General features: G+C 44.2%; 1 protein-coding gene and 1 non-coding gene across 3 annotated transcripts; both read right to left on the bottom strand.

Annotated features, from left to right (window-relative positions):
• Window positions 1–990: 990 nt before the first annotated feature.
• On the bottom strand, window positions 991–22953 carry PPP1R8 (protein phosphatase 1 regulatory subunit 8). 2 transcript variants are annotated; one of them, XM_086716174.1, is made up of 7 exons: window positions 22895–22953; window positions 19085–19145; window positions 13330–13483; window positions 11794–12014; window positions 10132–10276; window positions 4671–4735; window positions 991–2479 (listed from the first exon to the last, which is right to left on the bottom strand). In XM_086716174.1, the coding sequence occupies exons 4-7, from the start codon at window positions 11857–11859 to the stop codon at window positions 2126–2128; spliced, it is 630 nt and encodes a 209-aa protein (XP_086572300.1). In that variant the 5' UTR covers window positions 11860–12014; window positions 13330–13483; window positions 19085–19145; window positions 22895–22953; the 3' UTR covers window positions 991–2125. The 2 variants fall into 2 exon arrangements, with proteins under 2 accessions (XP_086572300.1, XP_025791087.1); XM_025935302.2 differs by lacking the exon at window positions 22895–22953 and adding an exon at window positions 21052–21203.
• On the bottom strand, window positions 17391–17556 carry LOC112849165 (small Cajal body-specific RNA 1). Its single transcript, XR_003222591.1, has one exon.
• Window positions 22954–24166: the final 1213 nt, after the last annotated feature.

Below are 24166 nucleotides of genomic sequence, written 5' to 3'. Positions count from 1 at the left end.
TCTCTCTCTCTCTCAAAAATAAGTAAAAAAATAAACCTTAAACTTCAACGAAACCTAGCCACAGAGCTACAGCCCACTGAGCACAATGGTGTGCCCCCCACAGGCCAAGCACCTGCTTCAGCTTAGCTCATCCTGGAGGCTGTATAAGGCTCAGGCTCCGGATTCAGACTAGAGTTTCAATCCTGACTTCACTGCAATGGGATCACAGGGAAGCTGATTTTGTCTGTTTTCTCATCTGTAAAATGGGGAATAAAAACAGGCCTCTCCTTAGGGCTATGTAAAAAAACTTGCTGTAATGGTGGGTAGGGTAGACAGGTGTTCAGTGAGGGACTATTAACCAGCACTAACAGTCACCTTCATTATAGTAAGAGGAAGGTGTCCTTTGAAAATAAGGACCCTCATTTTTACAAGAAGCTAAGAGGTCAACTTTTTGTCCAGTTGTGACTTTATGGATCCCTGTTCTTCAGCAAGCTGCTCCTGCTCCAAGGCCAGCCTCTCAACCCAAGGGATTTGGAAGCTAGTTGGCAACTCTATCACAAAGCCACTCCCCGCGTATGAGGTCCTGGCATGCGAGACACGTATGTTCAATCCTAACTCTGGCTGAAATCCCCTATAAAACTATGCAACTTTAGCTTCCTGAGCTGTGGCACCGACGTGAGCAGCTATAACCAGAGAGCAGGAGGACGGCCAGGCTTTGGCAACACCCGCCAGGGACCAGTGTCCCGAAGCCCAGCCTCCCGGTGTCAGTTCTGCGGTTCTGCCTCCCGATGAAGGGCAGCAGGCACCTCTTAACCCACTTTGCTCAGTGAGGCTTCAGTCTGGGGACTGGAATCTCTAATTAGAATTTCCACATTCGGCAGGGGGCATCTTTATTTGTGGTAATAAAACGGGGCCAGAGCATTGCCTCCCAAGCCTACCTGCACCTCCGACAAAACATTCCCTGATGGCAGCGGGAATCCGTGATGGCGACCGAATCACAGACTGCACGAATGACAAAAGTTACGTTTAATTTACAATGTAATAAAGGTTACAGGTAAAAAGCTACACATAAAGCGTGAAAAGGCCTATTACACAAATGTACAAATCTCTGTACAAAGCTCATATCACTGTTTGCTACCTTCGTCTCCTGTGTTTGTTACTGGGCCGAGTCCTGGAGCTCTGGGTTATGAGAGCTCTCAGTAAAGGGGGTGGGGGGGTCGGGGGGGGGGGGGGAAGAGCCTCTGAACCAACACCTAAAAATGTCCTCTTAGAGACATCAGTTACTTGCAAAGTAAAATTTTTTCAATTGGAATTGCTGCTCTAACTGGTCATATCCTTTAAAAATTGCCTTCATAACATACTTGAATAGGAAAGCAATGCCTTAAAGAGTAGAGGACAGTACTCTGGAATCAAACGAAAAACTTCAGCAAGTAGAGTACTCAGGTGTGACAAGAGAAACAAGTGAAGTTCAAACAATACCGTAAGTTTCAAACTACCCACCTGTATCTACAGCACTGGTCACAGATGAAGAAAATCAAAATGTTCTCATTCCAACAGAAAGGACAAAAGAGAAAAAAGCCTAACTATTGGACCTCAAAACCAGCGACCCAGACAAACATTTCTGAGTTGAAACCTTAGCTTAACTGAAGAATTCTAAACCCTCTTCTGATAGACCTGGGATCCATGGTGAACCCTTTGCTACCTGGGACTTGCAGGGACAGTAAACAGAAACCAGGCTGCTGGACCCACAGGCTGGTGATGCTGCTGCCATCAGCACAGCTCTAGATGCCACCGGAGGGCCTGGAGTCTCTCCCCAGGGTACACATGACTTTAAATCAAACTGACCCCAGAACGAGGAAGAAAAGAAAAAGGTGGTGACGGAAGAGGCCTGGGAAAGGGCCAGGGCAGCCTACCTAGTGGGAATAATATGAAACACTGTTCTACACTCATAAGTGTTCTGAAGACAGGTCTTTATGGGATATTCCAACCCCACCCCAGCTTTAACATTACATGGTTAGGGCCCCAGGAGACATTCTGAAAGACGAGACCGCACACATGGAAAGTTTTTCTCCCTAGTTCATTAGCTCCCCCGTCACCCTTCCACCCAATTCCCACCCAATCCCACCCTTCTCCATGACCAAAAATATCAAATCAGTAAGGAAGGTGTAGGCTTCTTGCCCGGCCAAGCCTCTTTTGCGTATTTCTTCTTCTTGGGTTCATTGACAGCTTCGGGGTTATAGACTGCAGGATTTGGTGCAGGGTTCATGTTTACTGCTGACGGCACGACGGGAGTCAAGTCCACGTCAGGGGCGAGGTTCGGGTATGGCATGGGCAAGCCACCGATGAGTGCTGTCCCATGGATGCCGTGTGGCTGAGAGCCGGCTTCACTGTGCGTGGGGGGCAGGCCCCCGTAGAGTCCTCCACTGAATGCAAAGTTCTGCATGCGCCTGCTCCCTGATTCCTCCAGGCCCAGGGAGCCAGGGCCTTCCACCCGCTTCTTCTGTGGTTCACAAGAAACAGAGGAGACAAGAGGTAAGACACGAGAGGGTGTCAGTTAGCCTTTTCTATTCCAACCCTAGAAAACTTGAAGAAGGCCCCTAACCCTCTAGCTTGTTGTGTTTCCTAGACAACCTATTTCACTCTCCTGAAATCTCAGGGTTTGAAGAGACCACCTGACAGTGGTTGTCTAACGTTGATGGTTCCCAAAAATACTGCTCCACACAAAGTGTTCACCATCCTACAATGCACTGGGAAAAATGAGGACGTGTGAGCTTTTCATAAAGTAAAACTTACCCAGTTTAAGTGACTACTCTTTGTCATAAGGTCATACCCCTCCCTCTCTTTTTTGATTTTAAAAATGCCCTTTTAGGAAACAGTGGTGATAATAAGTAATACAAGTATTTAAGTAAAAAGTTAATATCTTCACGTTGACCACACGATTTTTAAACATTAACCTGAGAGCAGAACAAATCTGTGGTGACAGAAAGCAGTTCACTGGGTGCCTGGGGCTGGGGGGGTGGGGAACTGACAGCAAGAGTACATAAGTAAACTTTCTGGGGTGATACAAAGCTATACATGGAGTATGGTGCTGGTAACCCAGGTGTATACATTTGTCAAACTCAAACTGTACACTTAAATGTATTTTATCATATGTAAATTATACCATAATAAAATTGACAAAGAAGTAAAAACATATGGTTTTATATTTTATTTTTTAAAGTAATCTCTATACCCAACGAGGGGCTTGAACTTACAACCCCGAGATCATGCTCTACCGACTGAACCAGCCAGGCTCCTCTTGCTGGTTTTATACTTTAATGACAACAGAACATTCGGAAGGAAGGAAGGAAGGAAGGAAGGAAGGAAGGAAGGAAGGAAGGAAAGAAGGGAGGGAGGGAGGGAGGGAGGGAGGGAGGGAGGGAGGGAGGAAGGGAGGAAGGGAGGGAGGGAGGGAGGGAGGGAGGAAGGAAGGAAGGAAGGAAGGAAGGAAGGAAGGAAGGAAGGAGCTCAAGGAGAAACGTGACCTGAATGCTATGGAGACAACAGAGAAACACGTACTTTTTCACACTGGCTTATGAATGCTCATGAAAGATCCCCCTCAACCCTCTGACCCTTTTGGATTAAAAAAGACTAACCAGAAATTTGACAGACATTATCAATCTAAAGTTTAATTTTTTGTTTTGTTTTTTAAATAAAACTTTCTATAGCATCTGTGACCAGCATCTTCCAATCACTTTTTGAATATCCCTGTTGACAGGTCTCACTATTTCAAGGGGTCACTTGCCCCTATGGACAGTCCCAGCTGCCACGTAGTTCCTCCACATGTTGAGCAGTTAGAACATCTCTGTAACTTCCACCTCTTGGTTCTTCAACATACCTGATCTTTCAACCTAATCCTAATCTGGGCTGGCTTTCCTATCTGCACCATTCTCAATCACAAGACAAAGGCACGGCCAAGCTGGAGGTGCCATGCAGAAACGTGACAATGTTCTTCCTCCCCTAATAGCTGACTTCAAGCCAGAAGGGCAAGGCTAAAGAAAAGTGGGCCTCTCTGTACCCTGCTGGAGGTAAATTTATAGGCTCCCATCACATCAGAATTTATATACAGCATCCAGCTGGCCAGTCGCCTGCAGCCTTTCTATGGCACTCCAGGATCCCCTAGATTCAGGTGGGGTGAAAGTCTTTCTACAGCATGAAAAAACAGAAGAACAAAGAATGTGTTTTAAAATTAAGCACACACAGGGCGCCTGAGTGGCTCAGTGGGTTAAGTGTCCGGCTCTTGGTTTCAGCTCAGGTCATGATCTCATGGTTGTGGGATCGAGTCTCGCATCAGTCTCTGTGCTGACAGCATGGAGACTGCTTGTGATTCTCTCTCTCCCCCTCCCTCTGCTCCTCCCCTGCTTACACACACACAGTCTCTCTCTCAAAATACATGAATGAACATTAAAAAGCAATTTTAATTAAGCACACATTTAACACTTACCTACACATAAAAGAGTGGGGTTTTATTTTTTATTTTCGTTTTTTTCTTTAAAGATTTTAAAGTAATCTCTATACCCAACGTGGGGCTCAAACCTACAACCCCAAGATCAAGAGTTGCATGCTGACTGAGCCTATCAGGCACCCCAAAAGAGTGGGTTTTTAAACCAGACTGTATGGCATTCCAAACAGTGTTACAATGTGCTTCCTACCTTGACTGGGACCACTGCAGTCTGCACCATGTTCCGGAAGCGACCAACTGAGGGATCCACATCCTCTGCAGAAGACACCAGAGGGTAATTAGTTTGATACTCTGCTGGGAGGAGTAAGGGAACAGGGCTCACTGCAAACCAAGTAACCACAACAACTCATATTCAAACAGTAGAATACAGCTAGCAATTCTGAGTGTTTACTGAGTGCTGGCACCGTGTTAAATCCTCACAACTCTATGAGGCAGGTACTGCTACAATCAACATCTAACAGACACACTCAGGCATCAATGAGTGAGCTGCCTGGCCCAGTCACCCTGCTGGAGAGTGGAGGGACCAGGATTTGTGTTCAAGCAGCCAGAAATAGGCCTGGGCCCTGGACCACTGCACTGTACCTACCCTCCCCAAGTTTTTTTCCATTCCACATATGTCTTTTTTTTTTTTAATTATTTTTTATTTTTTTATTAAAAAAAAAAATTTTTTTTTTAACGTTTATTTATTTTCGAGACAGAGAGAGACAGAGCATGAACAGGGCAGGGGCAGAGAGAGAGAGGGAGACACAATCTGAAACAGGCTCCAGGCTCTGAACTGTCAGCACAGAGCCCGACGCGGGGCTCGAACTCACAGGCCGCGAGATCATGACCTGAGCCGAAGTTGGACGCTTAACCAACCGAGCCACCCAGGCGCCCCTAAAATTTTTTTTAAATGTTTATTTTTGAGACAATGCAAGAGACAGAATGCAAGCGGCCGAGGGGCAGACAGAGGGAGACACAGAATCTGAAGCGGGCTCCAGGCTCTGAGCTGTCAGCACAGAGCCCGACATGGGGCTTGAAATCACGAACCGTGAGATCATGACCTGAGCCAAAGTCGGACGCTTAACCGACTGAGCCACTCATGTGCCCCCAAATATGTCCTTTTGAAGAGAGAAACCAAAGAGCAGATATTATCAACCCCAAGCCAGTGATAAAACGATGACACGTGAGACATGTGACGTGGCCACATACCACATACCTTGCCAATGTCTGCTCATTAGCAAATAACGGAAATTAGGATTTAGGCCCAGGGCTTCCGACTTAACCTGGCCTTTGACCTGAAGAACTGTATACAATCAAAAATTTTACTGAAGGATTTGAAGCCCCCTGTCGAGGCGGCATGGAGAGCAGCCCCCTTTTCACAGGGTACACACACATTATTGTGCCCTATAAAGTTTCTAGCTTCATTCGCTGCAGAAAGAAAGCGCTAAGACCAAGTAAGTGATGTGCTTGCAGCTGGTCACTCACTCATGCCTCATTTACTGGGCATCAAGGATGGAAGTAAAGAGCAAGATACTGTCCTGCCTTTAAGGAGGTCACGGATGAAAAGCCAGACAGGCTACAGCACAACGGAGGGGTGCAAAACAGTGTTCCTGGAGCACAGAGGGGACCACTGGGCTGGACTGCCTGGGATGAACAGGAGCTTTCTTGCTGAAGGCTAAGTGTGTGGAAACAGGAAGGGAGACTTACTATTATTACTAAAAACCTACTCCAAGACCTCTTTGTCTTAATATAGTGGTGGGAAAGGAAGTTTCCCTAATAGGTGTTGTTTATCTTATTTTAAATGCATAGAGGCTGACTGTTATTAAAAGAAACACTCCTAGGGTTGATGGGGGGTGGGAGAGAGGGGAAAGTGGGTGATGGGCATTGAGGAGGGCACCTGTTGGGATGAGCACTGGGTGTTATATGGAAACCAATTTGAGGGAGGAAGAGAGTGAGGGAGGAAGGAAAGGAAGGAAAGGGAGGGAAGGGAAGGGAGGGAAGGGAGGGAAGGGAGGGAAGGGAGGGAAGGGAGGGAAGGGAAGGAAGGGAAGGAAGGGAAGGAAAGGAAGGAAGAAGGGAAGAACGGAAGGAAGGAAGGAAGGAAGGAAGGAAGGAAGGAAGGAAGGAAGGAAAGAAGGAAGGAAGGAAGGAAGGAAGGAAGGAAGGAAGGAAGGAAGGAAGAAAAGAAAGACTCCTATGAATCCCTTTAGAAAACAAAGATTCCCTATTTGAGTAATTAACCCCTGGTCTGGCTTTTCACAGATTAGGATGCCTCTAAACAATACACCCTGGCATTACATTCACAACCAATCTTTGTTCAGTGAGTGAACAAACGAATGACTTCTATAGGGAAGAAGAGGAAAAGATATCCAGGCTCATTAGGAAGGAGATGAGGGCTGTAAAAAAGGCGTCCTCACCTTTTTTCTCAGCCCCACAGGAGTCCTGTTCCAATCATCCCTTCAGCAAGGAAAGCCAAACAAAGCACAAGAGCAATTGGAGCCCAAGAGGAGTGGCTAATGGGGTACACACTCCACGTGTGCGACACGCCTGCAGAGGGCCGGGGCTAACTCTCTGGGGACCCTGTCTTGCGCTGTGCTGGCTGAACGGCACTCCTATGCTCTCCTCATCTCTAGCCATTCCACCCTGAGAGGACGTACCCATTCCACGAGATCTCTGTTCCTCGAAGATCTACCAACAAATTCCTTGCTAAGTCTACTTCTGGTACAGGAAAGGTTGCACGGATAAAAGGCAAAAGTGGTGGTCGATGATGATGGGGAGGGATAATGGTTAACACTTATCAGGGGCTTACTGAGTGCCAAGCACTGATCTGAAGTACTTTTACATATACTAAACATTTAGCCTCCCCACCAATCCTATGAGGCCAGTATCCGTTAAGTCACTTGGTCAAGCTCACACAGCTACTAAATGTGGAGGTCGATTTCAAACCTAAGTCCTCTTAACACCCATGCTATGCTCTGCCCGAGTACACATTCTGCTCCAGGGCAATAATTTTTAAGGAGAAAAACAGAGCAGACCAGACCCTGAGTTCTGAAAGAGATTTAAAAGATTGACTAATTCAGGGATTCCCAATTTGATGGCTGTTCATCAGTACAAAAAAAGAGCTTGTTTCAACCTATAGATTTCTAGGTCCAACTCCTAGGAACTCTTATTCAATAGGTTCTGGGGCCCAGAAGTAAGTCTCCCTAATTGGTCACTTGGCCCCTGCCTGAACACTTCCACTGGGTATTCACTGCTTTGGAGAGTAATCTCCTCCACTCCACATACCAAACAAATGCCCAATCTTTCACAGGAATCCTGTTAATTCTTCCTCTAAATATAAGAGGGATTTGGGGTGCCTGGGTAACTCAGTTGGTTAGGTGTTGGACTCTTGATCTTAGCTCAGGTCATGATCCCATTTTGTGAGATAGAGCCCTGTGTCAGGCTCTGTGCTGACAACGTGGAGCCTGCTTGGGATTCTCCTTCTGCCACTCCTGTTTGTTCTCTTTCTCTCTCAAAACAAATAAATAAACTAAAAAAATAAATAAACGTAAGGATTCATTTTTTTGTTAATGTTTACTTATTTTGAGAGACCGCGAGAGAGAGAGCAAGCGCATGAGCACGAACCGTGAGATCATGACCTGAGCTGAAATTCAGAGTTGACACTTAACTGACTGAGCCACCCAGGTGCTGCCCTGCCCCTTTAAAAATGTTTATCTATTGGGGCACTTGGGTGGCTCAATTGGTTAAGCGTCCGACTTCAGCTCAGGTTATGATCTCGTGGTTCACAGGTTTGAACCCTGTGTTGGGCTCTGTGCTGACAGCTCAGAGCCTGGAGCCTGCTTTGAATTCTGTGTCTCCCTCACTCTCTGCCCCTCCTTCCCTCCCTCTCTCCAAAGTAAATAAAACATTATTTAAAAAATGCTTATTTATTTTGAGAGAGAGAACACGTGCATATGCAAGCCAGGAGGGGGAGGGAGAAAGAGACGGAGAGGTGGGGTGGGGTGGGGTGGGGTGGGACAGTGAGAGTGAGAGAGATAGAGACAGACAGACAGAGAGACAGAGAGGGAGGGAGGGAGGGAGAGAGGGAGATAGAGAGGGAGGGAGAGAGGGAGATAGAGAGGGAGGGAGGGAGAGAGGGAGAGAGAGAGAGAGAGAGGGAGGGAGAGGGAGGGAGAGGGAGGGAGAGAGAGATGGAGGGAGAGGGAGGGAGAGGGAGATGGAGGGAGATGGAGGGAGAGGGAGGGAGAGGGAGGGAGAGGGAGGGAGAGAGAGGGAGAGGGAGGGAGAGGGAGGGAGAGGGAGGGAGAGGGAGGGAGAGAGAGGGAGAGGGAGGGAGAGGGAGGGAGAGGGAGGGAGAGGGAGGGAGAGGGAGGGAGAGGGAGGGAGAGAGAGGGAGAGGGAGGGAGAGAGAGGGAGAGAGAGGGAGAGGGAGGGGGGGGGAGAGAGAGAGAGAGAGAGAGAGAGAGAGAGAGAGAGAGAATCTCATTGCTTTTTATGCTGAGCCAAATACTTGCTACTTACTGCCTCTGGCTTTGCCTACTCCTCCCTCTCTAAGGTCAGCCCTGCAAATACCCAACCGCAGTGGCTGTGCCTCCTCAAGCATGGTCCCCCTACCCAGCATTTGGAGGAGGTTTTCCATAGCTGCAAGTCTCCTCCTCCCTCAGGACTACATAACACATCTGGTGGCTGAGGTCACGCTTGCATTTGGTAACCCATTCGGGTGAGTTCTGCTGGGAACACAAATGAGTGGGGTTGCTGTCCCCTAGTCATCATGCAATTTTTAACTGCACCTGACTAGTTGCCATATCACCCTGATAACTCATTCAATTAACTAAAATCCCCACATCTTTTTTTTTTCATGAGCTGTCACTGGAACAGATCTTCTCCATTTAAATAATTGGTATTTTGAACCTAAACGCAGGACTTGAAAGTTATTCTCACTGTATTTCATTTGGGAAGTAAAAGTTTGGGATCCTCGTTTCCATCCACTGAGACTGATTTCAAACAAGGTTTTCTGAATCTCAATTCCATCTTCATCATACAAACTATACCTTGGGTCTCTATGTCATCCACCTCACCTACCAGAGTACCTGTCATACTGTGTATACCCAGTAAGTGGTTGTTGAAGGATGGAACAAATTAGTGAACTTGGTGGCCTTCCCATAAACTGATGCTCTCACCTTGCTGACATTTCCATACAAATTTTCTAGAGATTACTTCCTTACAGAGAGGCAAGTCTTCAGTGCAGTTAATGGTGACAGCAAAAGGTTTTCCAATCTTAGAGAGAGGTACCATTCATACTCAGAACTCCACAAAGACAATAATGTTCTACTCTGAGGTAAAGATAGCAAACAACCCTACTTTACCTAAACTTCCGCTATGACGCAGACTTAGCGTCTCCCCTGCAGATCAGCAGGGGAGAATCACAGCCTGGCTCTGTCTACTGAATGACATGGGCCCTTCCTTTGGCTATTTCTTTCACAATGCAACTGGATGATGCTTGAATGTTTGAGGGTACTTCACCAAGGCACCATAAGAAACCTCTCCCCTTAATACAGTGCCGGTTGTTCTAAACCTTGCTGAGAAACATTACAACTAACCTACACACTGTGTACAATACTCTCTGAGATCCAGCTTTCTCATCAGAAGAAACCAGGAAGATACCTCACCTGGATTGATGATCTCGTCATCCTCACTGAAAGTCACCCGTGAGTTCTTCCTCTTTCTCTTTGGTCTCTGAATGTCGAGATTCCCCTCCTCAATGGTCAGGGTGGAAATCCGCTTGTTGTGGGCAGTGTTGAACTCTGTCAGGTTCTAGGCCAGGGTTCACACAAGACAGACAGGAGTCAGTACACAGGGAATTTGAAGAACATAGAGCTAAACAAAGAGCAAGAAGGCTTTAGAAGTGAACCTTAACCTCTGCAGGCAAACAGCATTCTCTTCTGTATTCCAAAAAAATTCATTACCACCCTTGGACTGCTACTATTAACAAACCTCTTTTGACAGAATGTGGAACATCCTCACTGACCAGCGGGGCAGTGATGGTCAAAAGAAGGTGAACAACCCTGAGTTGAGAACAGATCATCTGTGCAAGTATCCTTGAGTTGAGGTTTTGTGTTTTGTGGGGCGGAAGAAAGACTACCATGTCTTCAAGCTGGGAATGAAAGAATGTGGCTGGGAGGAACCCCATGAACCACTCTGAATTAATGAAACAGAGTGGGCAATTGATAGCTTCTTTCCCAGCAGGCCCTGCCCACTGAAGCTCAGAAGGCACTTAATATTTGGCATTAATAGTTTGTCACTTCCCGTCCCTGCATATGGCCCCATTTCTATTCATAACCGCCCATCTATTTCAATGATTAACTTGGCCTCAGCACTGCTGCCTGCCTCTTCCCAATCCTCTGGACTTATTCCAATCTGCACTGCAGTCTGAGACATTCCAAATGTCTTGAGAACAAATGTCTTGAAGACCCAGAGAGGACCTAACAAACTGAACTTAAAAAACAGGGAAGCACAGAAGCAGCACAGTCACAGGAGTGACTGTCAGCAAGTCACTGAGGCTACTTCTTTAGAACAAAATAACTTTGAAACTGTAAGATTTCCACTGTGCTTTTCTTCCTAAGGGCTGGGAAACTGCCCTGGTGAACAAGAGGTATATGAATGAGGGTGGTTAAGGACATGCTGGTCTACCTGAATAGACCAGTCACACCAGTGCAGCGACAGACATGTAAACGGAACAGCCACATCACAAGCCACTGGGGTCAGCCTCTAGAAAACGAAAACTTCAGCACTTTACATTAAATCTTGTAAAATTCATGGCCTTCAGGGCAGCCGGGCCCAAAAGAACAAACGCAGCCTAGTTCTACTCAGAAGTTTCTTGGGCTATTCGAACAATATCAAAAAAAAGCAATGTAAATGAATGAAAACTTCAGTCTCTCTGAGCTTATGTTTCTAGGTGACGGAAATGTTCTATATCTTTGCCACTCAATATGGTCACTTGCCACATGTGACTACTGAGTACCTGAAATGTGGTTAGTAGCTATAGCATTGGACAGTGCAGCTCTAGAAAAGTTTAATTCGCAGCCTTGGCTTCTAACATCTGGTGAAGGTGCGCAGACAACCATGAAGTCTACTGGCTGTACACAACAAGCCCAACACAGTGCAGCTTTCCCAGGCATGTCACATGTGGCCACACTGCCTGGCAAAGTGGCAAAGGCCCACTACTGGGCTCAAGAAAACCTCCTGATGCTAGGTCACTGGCATTTCAAGCTACATACTGAAAACTAGAGTCCCAAAAGACAAAACAATGTCATAGACAGACGTGAAATTACATCAAGCTCGGTCTCCTCCTCTGGAAGCCCCAGTAAGCCCTTGAGTTCATCATCCTCTCCACCCATCTTCTCATCTCCTTTCACAGCTGACGGCAGTGTCTGAGGCTTCTCACGTAGAGTATATGCCCTTGTGGATGCACCAAACGAGACTGTGGAATCGATGGGAATTTGCTGAGGCTTGTGAGGCTCCAACCGAATGTGACCCAAGAAAGTGCCGTGTGCTGGGAATAACCAAATCAGAAATATAAGAGAGAAAACAGAAACAAAAACCAACCTGAGTTGTAGGAGGGAGAACAGCTCCTCCCAGAACATCAGTTTTGTTTTTTAAAATGAAAACAGCACTGGGTCCGCTCTGCATCCCTTGTCATGTGTCAAAATGAAAAGGAAACTCTTCATTGGGTCTTGAATCTCTTCAGTGGATCTCTTATACATCTTCAGACCTGACGTTACCCCATGTAACAAAGACCACTGCTTGCTCTCTGCTGCCAGACAAGTTTGGCTTCATTCTGGGTTCAGCAGGAATGGCTCCAACCCAGCAAGAGCCATGCCCCCCAAGGCAGAAGACAGGCATCACTGTGGTCTGACCTCTCCAGCCCCAAGTGTAAGGAACATAAGAACTTCTGGCCTGGTGGCAGTTATATTTGGGTTTTCCCCAGGACAATAAAGGAGGCTGGCTGAAACAGGTACAATATGAATGCCAAGTCAAGCCAAAATCCTACTGGAGAGTTTGAATATTTTTCCATGTCTGCATTCTGCATGTTATAAAATGGAGAGAAAAAATGAGATAAATTTGCAAGTTAAGTACTGGTGAGGCAAGTTTCTCCAAAGCCATTATATAAGCATATTGTGTCTTTGTGTGTGTGTGTGTGTGTGTGTGTGTATGTGTGTGTGTTAGAGGAGGGGAGAAAGGATAGAACACGACCAGCCTAGAAGCAGGAGCCTTTACATTTTACACTATATTTATACACGGACAAATGAACAAACTTCAGAGCCCCATGAAGTCTCAATTACATTTCTGGGATCATCTTTGGCAGAGTTGAAAATCTTACTTGGAGTGTGCTTATGCAATTAAAATTGGTATTATTAGTAGTCAAAGCAAAATGCTTTGAACCTATTATAAAAAATTAAATTTTGCTCAGAGCAAGTATTTTTTTTAATGTCCTGCACCACTACTCTAATACATTAATGGAGTTTATCACAGCTTCTGCTTAAATTGGACCACAATTTTATCATGGTCCTATCAACACCTGAATACCCATAGCCCCTGGCTCCTGAGTAACTTTTTTTTGTTCTCTATATATTCCTATTGCCTCGTCCAGAACATGCCTCCCCAAAACCCTCTTCTCTCTCCAGTCATCAATTATTTCAGGAAAATAGGAGATACCACAGAAATAGAGAAGGGCTGATTTAAAAACCAAACAAAAACTTCTTCCTTGATGAGCAATAAAACATGATTTCAAAATGGAAGAACCCAAAGAGCATTTTCACATTGCCCCAAAGAGAATGTGTCAAACAGGGTGGGCGTGAGTTACTTACTACTGTTGAGATCTATTAGGAAAACTCTCTTCAGATGCTTGTGGTAGACCAAGGCAGCGTGGACCCGAGAGCAAGACTGGTGGTCAATGGTAAAGTCACACAAATCAGGGTTTCTCCCAAATAAGTAATACTTCTTCTCATCAATAATCAGTTTCTAAATAAATATTAAATTAAATATTACTTAAATCTCGTTTCAACAGGGTTTAGCAAAAACTCTTCCAATCTAGTAAGTAGAGAATCTTGAGTGGATAAAATTCCTTGCTGAGGCGAAAACAAAATTATTTCCCACTATCCTTCAAGATAAAGAGCTCAGAATAATTTACGAACATTTTTGGGGGGTGGATGGCAATTAACCTCCTCAAATACAGGGGTTAAAGGTCTTGTGTTGGTATGAAAAGAACTTTTCTTAATTCTAGTAGATGAAAGTGGCTTGTGGGAGTGGCTGTGTTCTGTCCATTGGAAATTTAAGATTTCACCAGATCTTAATTTTAGGTCAACGAGGAAACCAGAAATACAAAGCATGTCTACAAAGTAATAAGACTGCTATTCAGAAAATCTACATTCAAATGAAGATTAACAATTGGTTAGGAAAGGACAGGGGTATAAACACCTATATATATTCTAATTATGCTGCCATAGCCCCAGAGGATGTTTGGAATCTTCTATAAGCAGTGCAATTACATTAGATACCACTGTATGAGCATCTAAATCTAACTTTATTGTCACTTCACTCTGGCCACAGAAAAGTATTACTCCAAGTTAACTCTAAATGGGTATTTGCTGTGTCCAAACATGGAACTACTTCATGGGGCAAAGATTTTCTAGGTTTGGGGGAATGGATTAACATTTATTAAATGTTAATAAATTTACTGCGAGGCATTTTAAACATGATCTCATCAAATCCTCAAAACTCTGTGAAATAAGTATCACCTCTATTGTTAAAGACAAGAAAACAGATTGAGAGATGAAGCCACAAATCTAAGGTGGCCCAGCTGGTTAAGCAGCAGAGCTGGGGTCTGAACTCAGGTGTGAATGACTTACAACGCCAATATTCTAAATAATGTGCTGTGGGTCCGAAACAATTCCAAGAGAAGAGTTCCAAATGTTTCTAGACACTCGTATGGCACTAAACAGAACCCAATATATAATAGAATACCCCAATATAATAGCAGAAAAGGATATTTCACAGACCAGCGAAGTGTTATTAAAAATTTATGAGGGGAGGGACACCTGGGTGGCTTAGTCAGTTAAGCATCTGACTCTTGATTTCGGCTCAGGTCCTGATCTCAGGGTGATGAGATCGAGCCCCGAGTAGGGCTCCACGCTGGGTATGGAGCCTGCTTGGAATTCTCTCTCTCTCTCTCTCTCTCTCTCTGTCTCTCATGAATAAGTAAGTGTGAGGGGAGAAGGAGCTGACAGAGCAGTGTTAACTTTTTATTTTGCCAAAAAAGGACACTAAAAAAATTGTCACCAATTAGTATAACAATTTGTATAAAAGAAAGGTCATTTCAACACCAAATAAATAGGAAGGGTAAGGGTAAAGGACATTCTCCGAGCTGAATTTAGCTTTACAGAACATTCACAACACTGTCCTTATTTTCCTTTAATCCTGAATCAGTAAAGCCTTTGCTGATTGGTTGTAGACTGAACTGTTGTAGATGAAGGACTCTAGATGAATTACTGCTAACACTTCTTTCAGTTCTAGAGGTCTACAACTTGACTGCTCAAGAACATGTTTTTCCTTTATTTCTTAAAGTGTTTATTTATTTATTTTGAGAGAGTGAGCACACGAGAGAGCACGTGCATGCACAGGAAAGGGCAGAGAGTGAGAGGGAGAGAGAATCCCAAGCAGACTCTGCTGTCAGCACAGAGCCTAACATGGGTCTCAATCTCACGAACTGTAACCTGGGCCAAAAATCAAGAGTTGGACACTTAACCAACTGAGCCACTCAGGCACCCCTATGTTTTTCCTTTAAACACAAAGTATTCTTAAGCTCTAGTTGACATTTCACACTATGCTGCTCCTAAAATCCCCAAGAGAAGATAGCACAAAGCTGAGTAGAGAAACAGTCATGTCAGTATGGTACCAGGCTAGCTCTCAAGAGGTTTAGATTTCATTCCTGGCTGTCACTGAATGCACAGCGGGCCACTATTCTACCCTGTGCTTTAGTGTTCCCCCTACAAAACCAGAAATATACCTCATACTGATAAGGAACAACTGCTGAGCACTTATGCGCCATATACTGTGCTGCGTTTTATGCTGGGTCACTTCATCTTCACAGCACTCTGTGGGGTAGGTAGGTACTTTTATTCTTATTTTTATGATGACAAAATTGAGGCACAAAGAAAATAATTAACCTATTCCAGTTTACACAGCTAAACACAGAAGCCACCCCCTTATCCGTGGGGGATATATTGATTCAGCTGATGCCTGAAACCTCTGATAATACCAAATATATATACGTATCTACTATGTCTCTTCCTACACATACACCCTTATGATAAAGTTTACCTTATAAACTAGGGACAGTAAGAGATTAACAGCAGTAATAAGAAAAATTCTGATACCCTGCAATAGAAGTTACGTGAATGTGGTCTCTCTCTCTCAAAATATCTTACTGTCCTGTACTTACCCTTCTTACGATGATGTGAGATGATCAAATGCCTATGTGATGAGATGAAGTGAGGTGAAAGGCACAGGCACCGTGATGCATTAGGCTACTACTGACCTTCTGACACCATGTCAGGAGGATCATCTGTGCCAGTAACTGAACCCATGGAAAGCAAAACTGTGGATAAGGGGGGACACTACTGTATTTGTAAAGCTGGATTAGAAATTTAGGTCTGTCTTACTTCAGACTCTGACTCTTTTAACCACCACATGATAGATTTTCTTCACCCGGCCTCCCTTAAAAAATGTACCATGAGGCAACGAACATTTTCAGGAGTGAACAAGTACTATGGGTCACTTTCTTAATTTTTCTTTTAACTATTACTTACCCAGTGTCTTTCAAGCTTAGCCTTAAGGCTCAATTAGTTCAATCTAGCTAGGTACATGGGTCACCTCTGGGAAACTCTGTCCAGCAGTGCCCATCTGCTGCTGGCAGAGCTTGTCCCAGACCTGGACCACTACGGAGCACCAAGATTTAACAACAGCCCTGACAGCTCAATCAATCATCCCCATGTCATCCCCAAGCTTTAAGATTTGGGTTGAAAATAAGACATTGATTTAGAACTGAGAGAGCCCTGAAATTTCAACATCTTGTTCTCTCCAAGTACTGTCCATGCATGCTGAATCTCATGGCATTTCTCATTCATATTTATATGCACACAGATTATGTCCACACAAACTTAAATTTGCTAATAACTACAGTGCTCACAGACTGGTCTCAAGGAAGCAACATATAAGGTTACCGGCTCCTGGGTTCTAATACAACACTGACCAACCTTCTATGATTCTAAGGTGCCAAAGATATACTAGAGTGTGTGTTCAGAGGGGGAAAAAAGAGGGGCACCTGGGTGGGCTCAGTTGGCTGAGCATCTGACTTCAGCTCAGGTCTCTGTGAGGTCGAGCGTTGGGCTCTGTGCTGATAGCTCCGAGTCTGGAGCCTGCTTCAGATTCATTCTCTCTCTCTCTCTGCCCTTCCCCTGCTCACACTGTCTCTCTCTCTCTCTCTCTCAAAAATAAACACTTAAAAAAAAAAAAAGAGAAAGGGCCTCCAAATTAAATATATACATTCATTATTAAAGGGACCTCAATTACAGAAACGTTCAAATATACTGAGGATAACAGTATGTCTTAGAATCAAGGAAATGTGTTAATTCTTGGACAATGTCCAAGTATATGAAATTAATTCATTGGTCTTTCAACAGTCATTAACACACAATTTCTTTTCTCTCTCCCTCTTTTTTTTTTTTTAAAGATTTCATTTTTAAGTAATCTCTATGCCCAACATTGGGCTCTCACAACCCCAAGATCAAGAGTGGCATGCTCTACTGACTGAGCCAGCCAGGTGCCCCTAACACAATTTCTTGACTAGCTATGGCTAATACCACTATTCAGTTGTGCCTCTGAGTTATAACTCAGAGTGTGTCTTTACACACTGGGCTTAAATGACTCATGGCTTTTGTTTTAATATTGCACTTCTTAAACCCAGCTATCACAACACATCACAAGCCTTTGACACAAGGCTAGGATATAGATAGCTCGGTTAGTATCAAGTGCTAAATCCTTAAAAATAGGCACATCTCAGGTCTATTCTTCTCAGAAACAATGTAGTGATGTCTAAGGACTGTAACTTGACAATCGTGTGGCAACTCAGCATACCTAAGAGCACTGAAGGACAGAGAACACGATCAGTTAATGGAAACCAGTTATCAGAGGGATGTTTGAGAAATTAGAGTGCCTTGAAAATATGTATTATTTCACAAAGGAATATGATATTAGCATTAAAACTAGGCCTCCTTGTCTGTTTCTTCCTACTACAAACTAAATATTTACTAAATTCTAGTAACAAAATAAATTCCTGTATGTCTTCAAAGCTTCATACCATGTAGCAAAAATATTTTTTGTATCTATCAAACAGTCTACAGTAAAAAGAGTTTACAGACATTTTAGCTAAATTATTTCCTTGAATAATCTTGATGTTTTGTAACCTTGAAAATAGAAGAACCCATAACAAAAAGTCTCTAAGTGACTGGCTAAGGCATGATGAATTCACAAAATTCAACACAACTCACGCCTTAATACTTTGCAAAACACCTGGGTCTCCTTCAGGAGATTTCACAGATGGCTTTTCAACCATGGAATACCTTGTTTTTTACTATAGGCCAAAGGAAAACAACTGCTTTCAAGAATAGGGCTTTGAACCTTAATTCTGTCTGAGTGAGCAAACATAAAACTTCTTGAAACATGGAGACTCACAACTCCATGCTCACAGGGGACTTAATCTCCATTTCTTGGTAAATAAATGGTACCATAAGGACTTTAAAAAACTTAGAAACTTATACAGACTAATAGCTAATCAAAATTCATGTTCTCTTGAGGTTCTGTATGGTGTTCATTCTAAAGACTTGTATAAAAGCTGGAATTCTGCTCTTTTCCTTTATAGTACTTAAATTATAATCATCTAATTTTTGTGTGACTGTCTTTCCCACCAGATAATTTAAGAATAGGAACCACATTTGTTGTGTTCACTGTTGTAGTCTGTATGCTGAGTACCATGACTGGCACATAGTAAGCATTCACTAAATGTCTTGAATGAATGAATAAGTTTTATCTTCAATCCAGTCTCTTTCTGAACAAGCATTTTAGCTTACTATATTTCTTTGAAGGGCTTGGGCCTGAATTGCATAAATGCAACTTAAAAAAGTGAAAATCTACATCATTCACTTTCTTCTTCGGTTACTGCATATCTTGCAACTTCAACACAATTCCACATACTCAGAGAGAAAGAATTCGCCAAGTTACAGGGCTTCCAGTTTGATGGGGACCCATAAGCCTATGATCAATTAAAACCCTTCATCTGGCAGGTGAGAGAAGTCACAAAAAACTGAGTGTCTGTGGGAGATACCAGTTTTGAATGTGTTATATCACCATGTGCTTTTAATAGAAAAAAAAAAAAATCAGGATGAACGAAAGTAGCATTGCTGGAAAACAAAGCACAGGAGAGGGGGCGGAAAAGTGAGTCACTGGCAAAAATGCTTAGTGTGATGAGGGAAAAAAAAAAGAAAAAGAAGACATGTGTTTCCATACCTCAATTAGCTTGTCTCCTTTGACTACATCCAGATGTAAACCAGGTGGGGGTTTACCTGCCCTGAAAAATAAGAGTGAGGAAAGCATTTTCAGGATGAGTTTACAAATGCCATTTACAATTATTGTCCCATTCAACACTGCGGCTCTTTTACCAGTCTATAATTAGTTCATGTTCAGCAGAAATGTCATCTACTTCACTGTTATTACAGCTCCTTTCTACATTTGACACCTCCCCAGTGATTCAATTGCTCTAAAACAGACTTTAGTGGATCTGTATTTAGAGCAGCACCAAAGAAACCTATATCTACCTTGGAGAAAAAGCAGCACAGAGTCCAAGTACTACTATAGCTGGGGCAGTCTGGTCACTTGAAGTTGGAATCTAAGATGTGCCACTACCACTAATACCATATAAAGGCAGAATGAATCAGTGGTGTTTGGGGCTGATCAAGATTAGTCTCATCACAGAATAAACAGAGGCTACTGTCCTGGGCTCTGAGACCAAATCAGAGGTGCATAATTAGGGAGCTAGGGCAATCCAAAAGCATGTCCGTAAAACCAGGTACCAATCAATACAAGAGGTGTTTGTTACCCTTGAACAGGTCTGTCTACAGTGGTATGTTTAAGGGAACTGTTCCCTATACTCCTATAACCTATACTCCTATAACACCATTCAAGGAGGATACACATATGTCAAAGCAGCTAACAGTGGCTGGTACTTACCAGACTGAGGAAATGGCTGGTGATTGCAAATAGTCTCTTGTAACTATAAGTTTACAGTCCTGGTCCAACTTCTGAAACCCATGCAGCAAGGGACCAAAATGGACATACAATTTGTAGACTGAAGCAACTGGGTGTTACAAAAGTGCAGAGGGACCCAGAAAACAGCCACACATTTGCTTCAGGCCTTTGCTCCTTTTAAGTTTGAAGAAAGAACAATCTTGCCAGAGCCCCTACATTTGCATGCGCATACACACGCACGCATACACACGTACACACGTACGTACGCGCACACACACACACACACACACACACACACACACACACCCCGTAGTCATCTCACAATCCTGCCTCAACTCTTCTATGGCAGTTGCTGAAAGGGCAGTGCACTGAGCAAAAGCCCATTTTGTCCGGAAAACAGGGAAAGAAATGTTAAATGTTACATCCAAAACATGCTTTCTGAACTCCTACTGTGTGCCTGGCTTAGGCCTAGGGGCTGGGAACACAAAGGTGAATCAGACAGCCCTTGCCCTTGAGGATCTCAATATAACGGGAAAGAGATGAATAACACCTAAACTGGGATGAGCTACAGCAGAAATAGCTCTAACTCGGATGGGTCTCCTTGCAAGGCAATGCATATTTATTCATCTTGTAACCTACTCAAAGACTAAACTAAATTATTCCATCATTCCCAAGAGGTTGAGAAGGGCTGAAAGGGGTTCATTCCAAAAATTACTGATGCCTACTTTGAGGTGGGTCAAAGCCGTCCCTACCCTCAGGGCGCTTCCAGTCTGCGGGAGACAGAAAAGTACTGCACGGGAGATGCAGCAACGACAGAGGGACGCTGGGCGCTGAGCTTGGGCTGGGGCCGGGAAGCTGGCTCGTGCGCGCTCGGGACAGAGAGCAGGGGGGCAGGTACGGTGCTCCACAAGAACACCAGGCACTCAGTCACTAGTTGGGGTAAGTTCGGGGCCAAGGCCCCGAAACGCCCCCGGCAACCGGCTGATCGCCCAAAGGACTGCCTAAACGAGCACCTCAGAGCCCCCAAGTCTGGGTTTCCTCAGTTTCTGGGCCCGGGCTCCAGGCTCCCGGTTCCTCCACACGCCGCCCGGCCCGACGGACAGTTCTCCCTGAATCAGTTCCAGGGTCTCTGAGCCGTCCGGCTTGCTGCGAAAAATGAGCCGCCCTGCCAGTCCGGGCCAAGCCAGGCCGGGCCAGGCCACTTCAGCCCTGGCCGCCCCGCCACTCACCAGGTCGGGCAGTCGAACAGCGGGAGGCTGGAGCCGGAGTTCGCGGCTGCCGCCATCTTGCGTCTCCCCCTCCCATTTGGCGGGCCCTAAGCACGCCGGGAAACTGGAAGACCCAGAGGGGAGAGGCAGCATCCCAGCAGTCTGTGCGTACGCACTCGCGCGCGCGCGCACGCACACCTACGCATGCATAGGGCGTTTCTAGTGGTGGTGGAGCCTGGGGTCTGGTTTCTCAAGTTCTCTTTCGGTGTTTTGAGACTGCCGCCCTTCTCCGGAAGATCCTCGGGAGGGTACGGCTTTCCTTGCCCAGGAAGTGCCTGAGGAAAAGGGGCTCGTAAGGAGGGGTGTCGGTCTCCCTTAATGTCCTCTTCCAGACAACGCTTCTGGGCTCTAAAATCTTGGGACTCTATCCTTGCCCTGGGCTTGCACCATCAGTCTTTCCACCCCTATCTAGCGTGAAGCTTGAGGGCAGAACTCAAAAGAGAGTGGAGTGTTCAGTTTCTCCTGGCCCTTCTGCACAGAGCTGCACGCACCCTACTTACTTCCCCTTTCTAATCCAAACCTGGGTCTTGAGGATTTGTGTAGATTCTGGGAGACTGCCTTAGGGGATCATCTAATCTGTTTATGAAAACCAGACAAACTGCATGCAGCAAGGAGCGGATCCAATTAGAAGGCAGGCGTCCACATCTTAAGTGTACGCGAATGGAATGGTTAATCAAGCTGTGGCCCCTTTGGATTTTAAATTTTTGGTCACAGTGATTAGGTAGTGCAAGGAAGCATTAGGATTCAGGCCTGCCCTAGGTGTAAAGGCTGAAAGAGGCCAATAGCAGATCCTGTGCCTGTAATGGCTTTATTGAACGATTATTTAACTGGGCAAGTATATGTTTTAGATGGATCATCCATTTAATCCTCACAACACTTGAGATAGATATAATGATCCCTGAGGGGAGGTTCAGAGAGGTTGGGTTACCCAGTCTCACCCTAGAACAAGTGGTGAGTGGGTTTCCAACCTAAATCTGTATGATGCTAAAGGCTGTGCTCTTAAATCACCACTGTCCCTCGCACTTAGATGTTGGTACAATTACATTTATTAGCACACAACTGATGCCTAACATTTTTTCATTTTTGTAGAAAACATGAGAGGATTATCTGGCCTTTTTAAAAGAAAACAATGGCAAAATTACTGTTCACCCAAAAAGAGACACTGCACAGCAAGCCAGTTCTATGATGGGGTTATTTCTTTTCCTGCTACTGGTCCTTTAGATTTTTAAACCAAACATCAGCCTGGTGTTTGCTCTTTTGACATCTCCAGGCATCAAAATTTAACTGCAGCATAATATTAACTTTGGTTTTTAAATTATCAACTCTTATGGGTGTACGAGAATCACCTTTTCCTCTGGCCTTCAAAAACACAGTAAACTCATCCAGCAAGCTAACTTGATCACATCACTTACCAAATGACCTGTTAATATCCTCCTTTCCAGACTTGTGATTCCAAAGACCAGACTGATGAGAAAAATACAAATTCTAAACTTAATTTCAAGAAAACAGGCTACAGCTCCTCCTTTGAGCACAAGTACATGATTCTTGAGAAGGAATTATTCTCAAGTGTTTTGAGTGTAACAGAAAAGAACAAGGTACTTTTATCTACAGAGATTGTCCATGCCTTTGAGGTTCCATGCCCCTTTTCAGGCATAAGGTGGTGTTGAAGCAATTTCCAGCTAACAGTGACCTGATATCTTATGTCAGCTTTGCCTTTCAATTTCTCAGCTTCTGTGTGTGGTTCATTATTTAATCCCTTCTAGTGCTGACTATACACCCAAGAAACCTAAAGCTATATTCTTACCCATATAATTCTTTACTCCTTGGCCATGTTTCCTGTTTCCAGCACAGCTGACAATCACACTGGCTTCTGATGTAATGGCGCCTTACATTTACCTAGGTCTTATAAAGCAAAATGCTCTTTGTTTGGGCGCCAATGATGTCAGCATAGATCAGCAAACTGAAGGGCAGCAGTCACTGAAATGGAAAGACTGATGGGCCAGCTGCCTTAGGATTTTGGTATCTCAACTAAGATTAATTTCTTAGACTCTGAGACCTCCTTAGAATAGAACCTAAAGACAATTAGGAGGATATTCAGGTCAGAAAACTTTCTTAAAACATCTTTGTGAGTGATCAAATGGGGACATTGAAAAAAAAATGTGTTGGTGTATAGATAATACAGACAGGAGGCTTCATTTAGCAGAGTGGTGAATGAAAAGTTCACAGGGTCCTGACTGAAGAAAAGATGTTCTTGAAAAGTTGGGCAGAAATTGCCACTACTCCATATTTTTAGAGAATGCTTCATGAAAGAGGTGAGCAGGATAGTTGTATCAGTGATACACAGACACAGTGGAGTGTCTCAAGGTGTGGTTTCAAAGCCTGAGTGCTTGGGATCAAATCCTGGCTCCATCATTCCTAAACTGTGTGCCTGTGGGCAGGTTACTTACTATGCCTCCATTTCCGAATCCATAAAAAACAGACAAGAAGCATACAAAATTTATATTTAGCATAGGAAATTACTAGCAGTAAGGGCTCAAACATTATGCCACAAATGACCACGCACATGTAGAGCACTTCTTCAAGCTTTTAAATTCCTGTATTAGACTGCCATTCCTGGCCCAACTTCCTTCAACTGTAAAGTGATGGCGCTGGTCTAGATGAATGTCTCACAGACATCAGAGATGTCATGGACCAAGGGCGGGGAATAATACCAGGTGTCAACTTTTATTTTGCCAATTAAGGAGATTTAAAAATTAAGACTTGTGACATCACCTTTTCATTTTTACAATCTTGAAATATCCTTTTAAAGATGGTACTTGAAAAAGCCCACTACATCATTTTTCTCATTTCTCCGTGGACTGGTAAAAACTTGGTCCATAATCACAGTCCAACATTAAAAATCCTATCATTTCAAGTTTATCCCTTAAAAATTAGGTGCTACATTGTTAATCAAATTTCATCTTGGAGAAGTACTAAAATGAACTACTCATTAGGCCTAAAAGTAGGTTCAGAGGTTGGGTATCAACACCTTTCAAACTCTATCCTGATTAAATGGAGAATCTATAAAGTAGTCATA

The sequence above is a fragment of the Puma concolor genome, chromosome C1 (genome assembly GCF_028749965.1).
Source record: "Puma concolor isolate L17-30 chromosome C1, mPumCon1.1.hap2, whole genome shotgun sequence".
Classification (NCBI taxonomy): Eukaryota; Metazoa; Chordata; class Mammalia; order Carnivora; family Felidae; genus Puma; species Puma concolor.
The sequence above is the reverse complement of the archived record's forward strand: the minus strand, read 5'-3'. Positions and strand labels throughout refer to the sequence as shown.

Excerpts from the sequence above, each read along its gene's own strand:
- PPP1R8 (XM_025935302.2), bottom strand. The coding sequence starts at position 21,107 with ATGGCGGCAGCCGCGAACTCCGGCTCCAGCCTCCCGCTGTTCGACTGC. Across the intron at positions 10,277-11,793 it reads AGGAGGAGACCGAGCTTGAT|AACCTGACAGAGTTCAACAC; the intron begins GTAATTTCACGT and ends ACCCTGGCCTAG. Across the intron at positions 4,736-10,131 it reads TGACGAGATCATCAATCCAG|AGGATGTGGATCCCTCAGTT; the intron begins GTGAGGTATCTT and ends TGTCTTCTGCAG.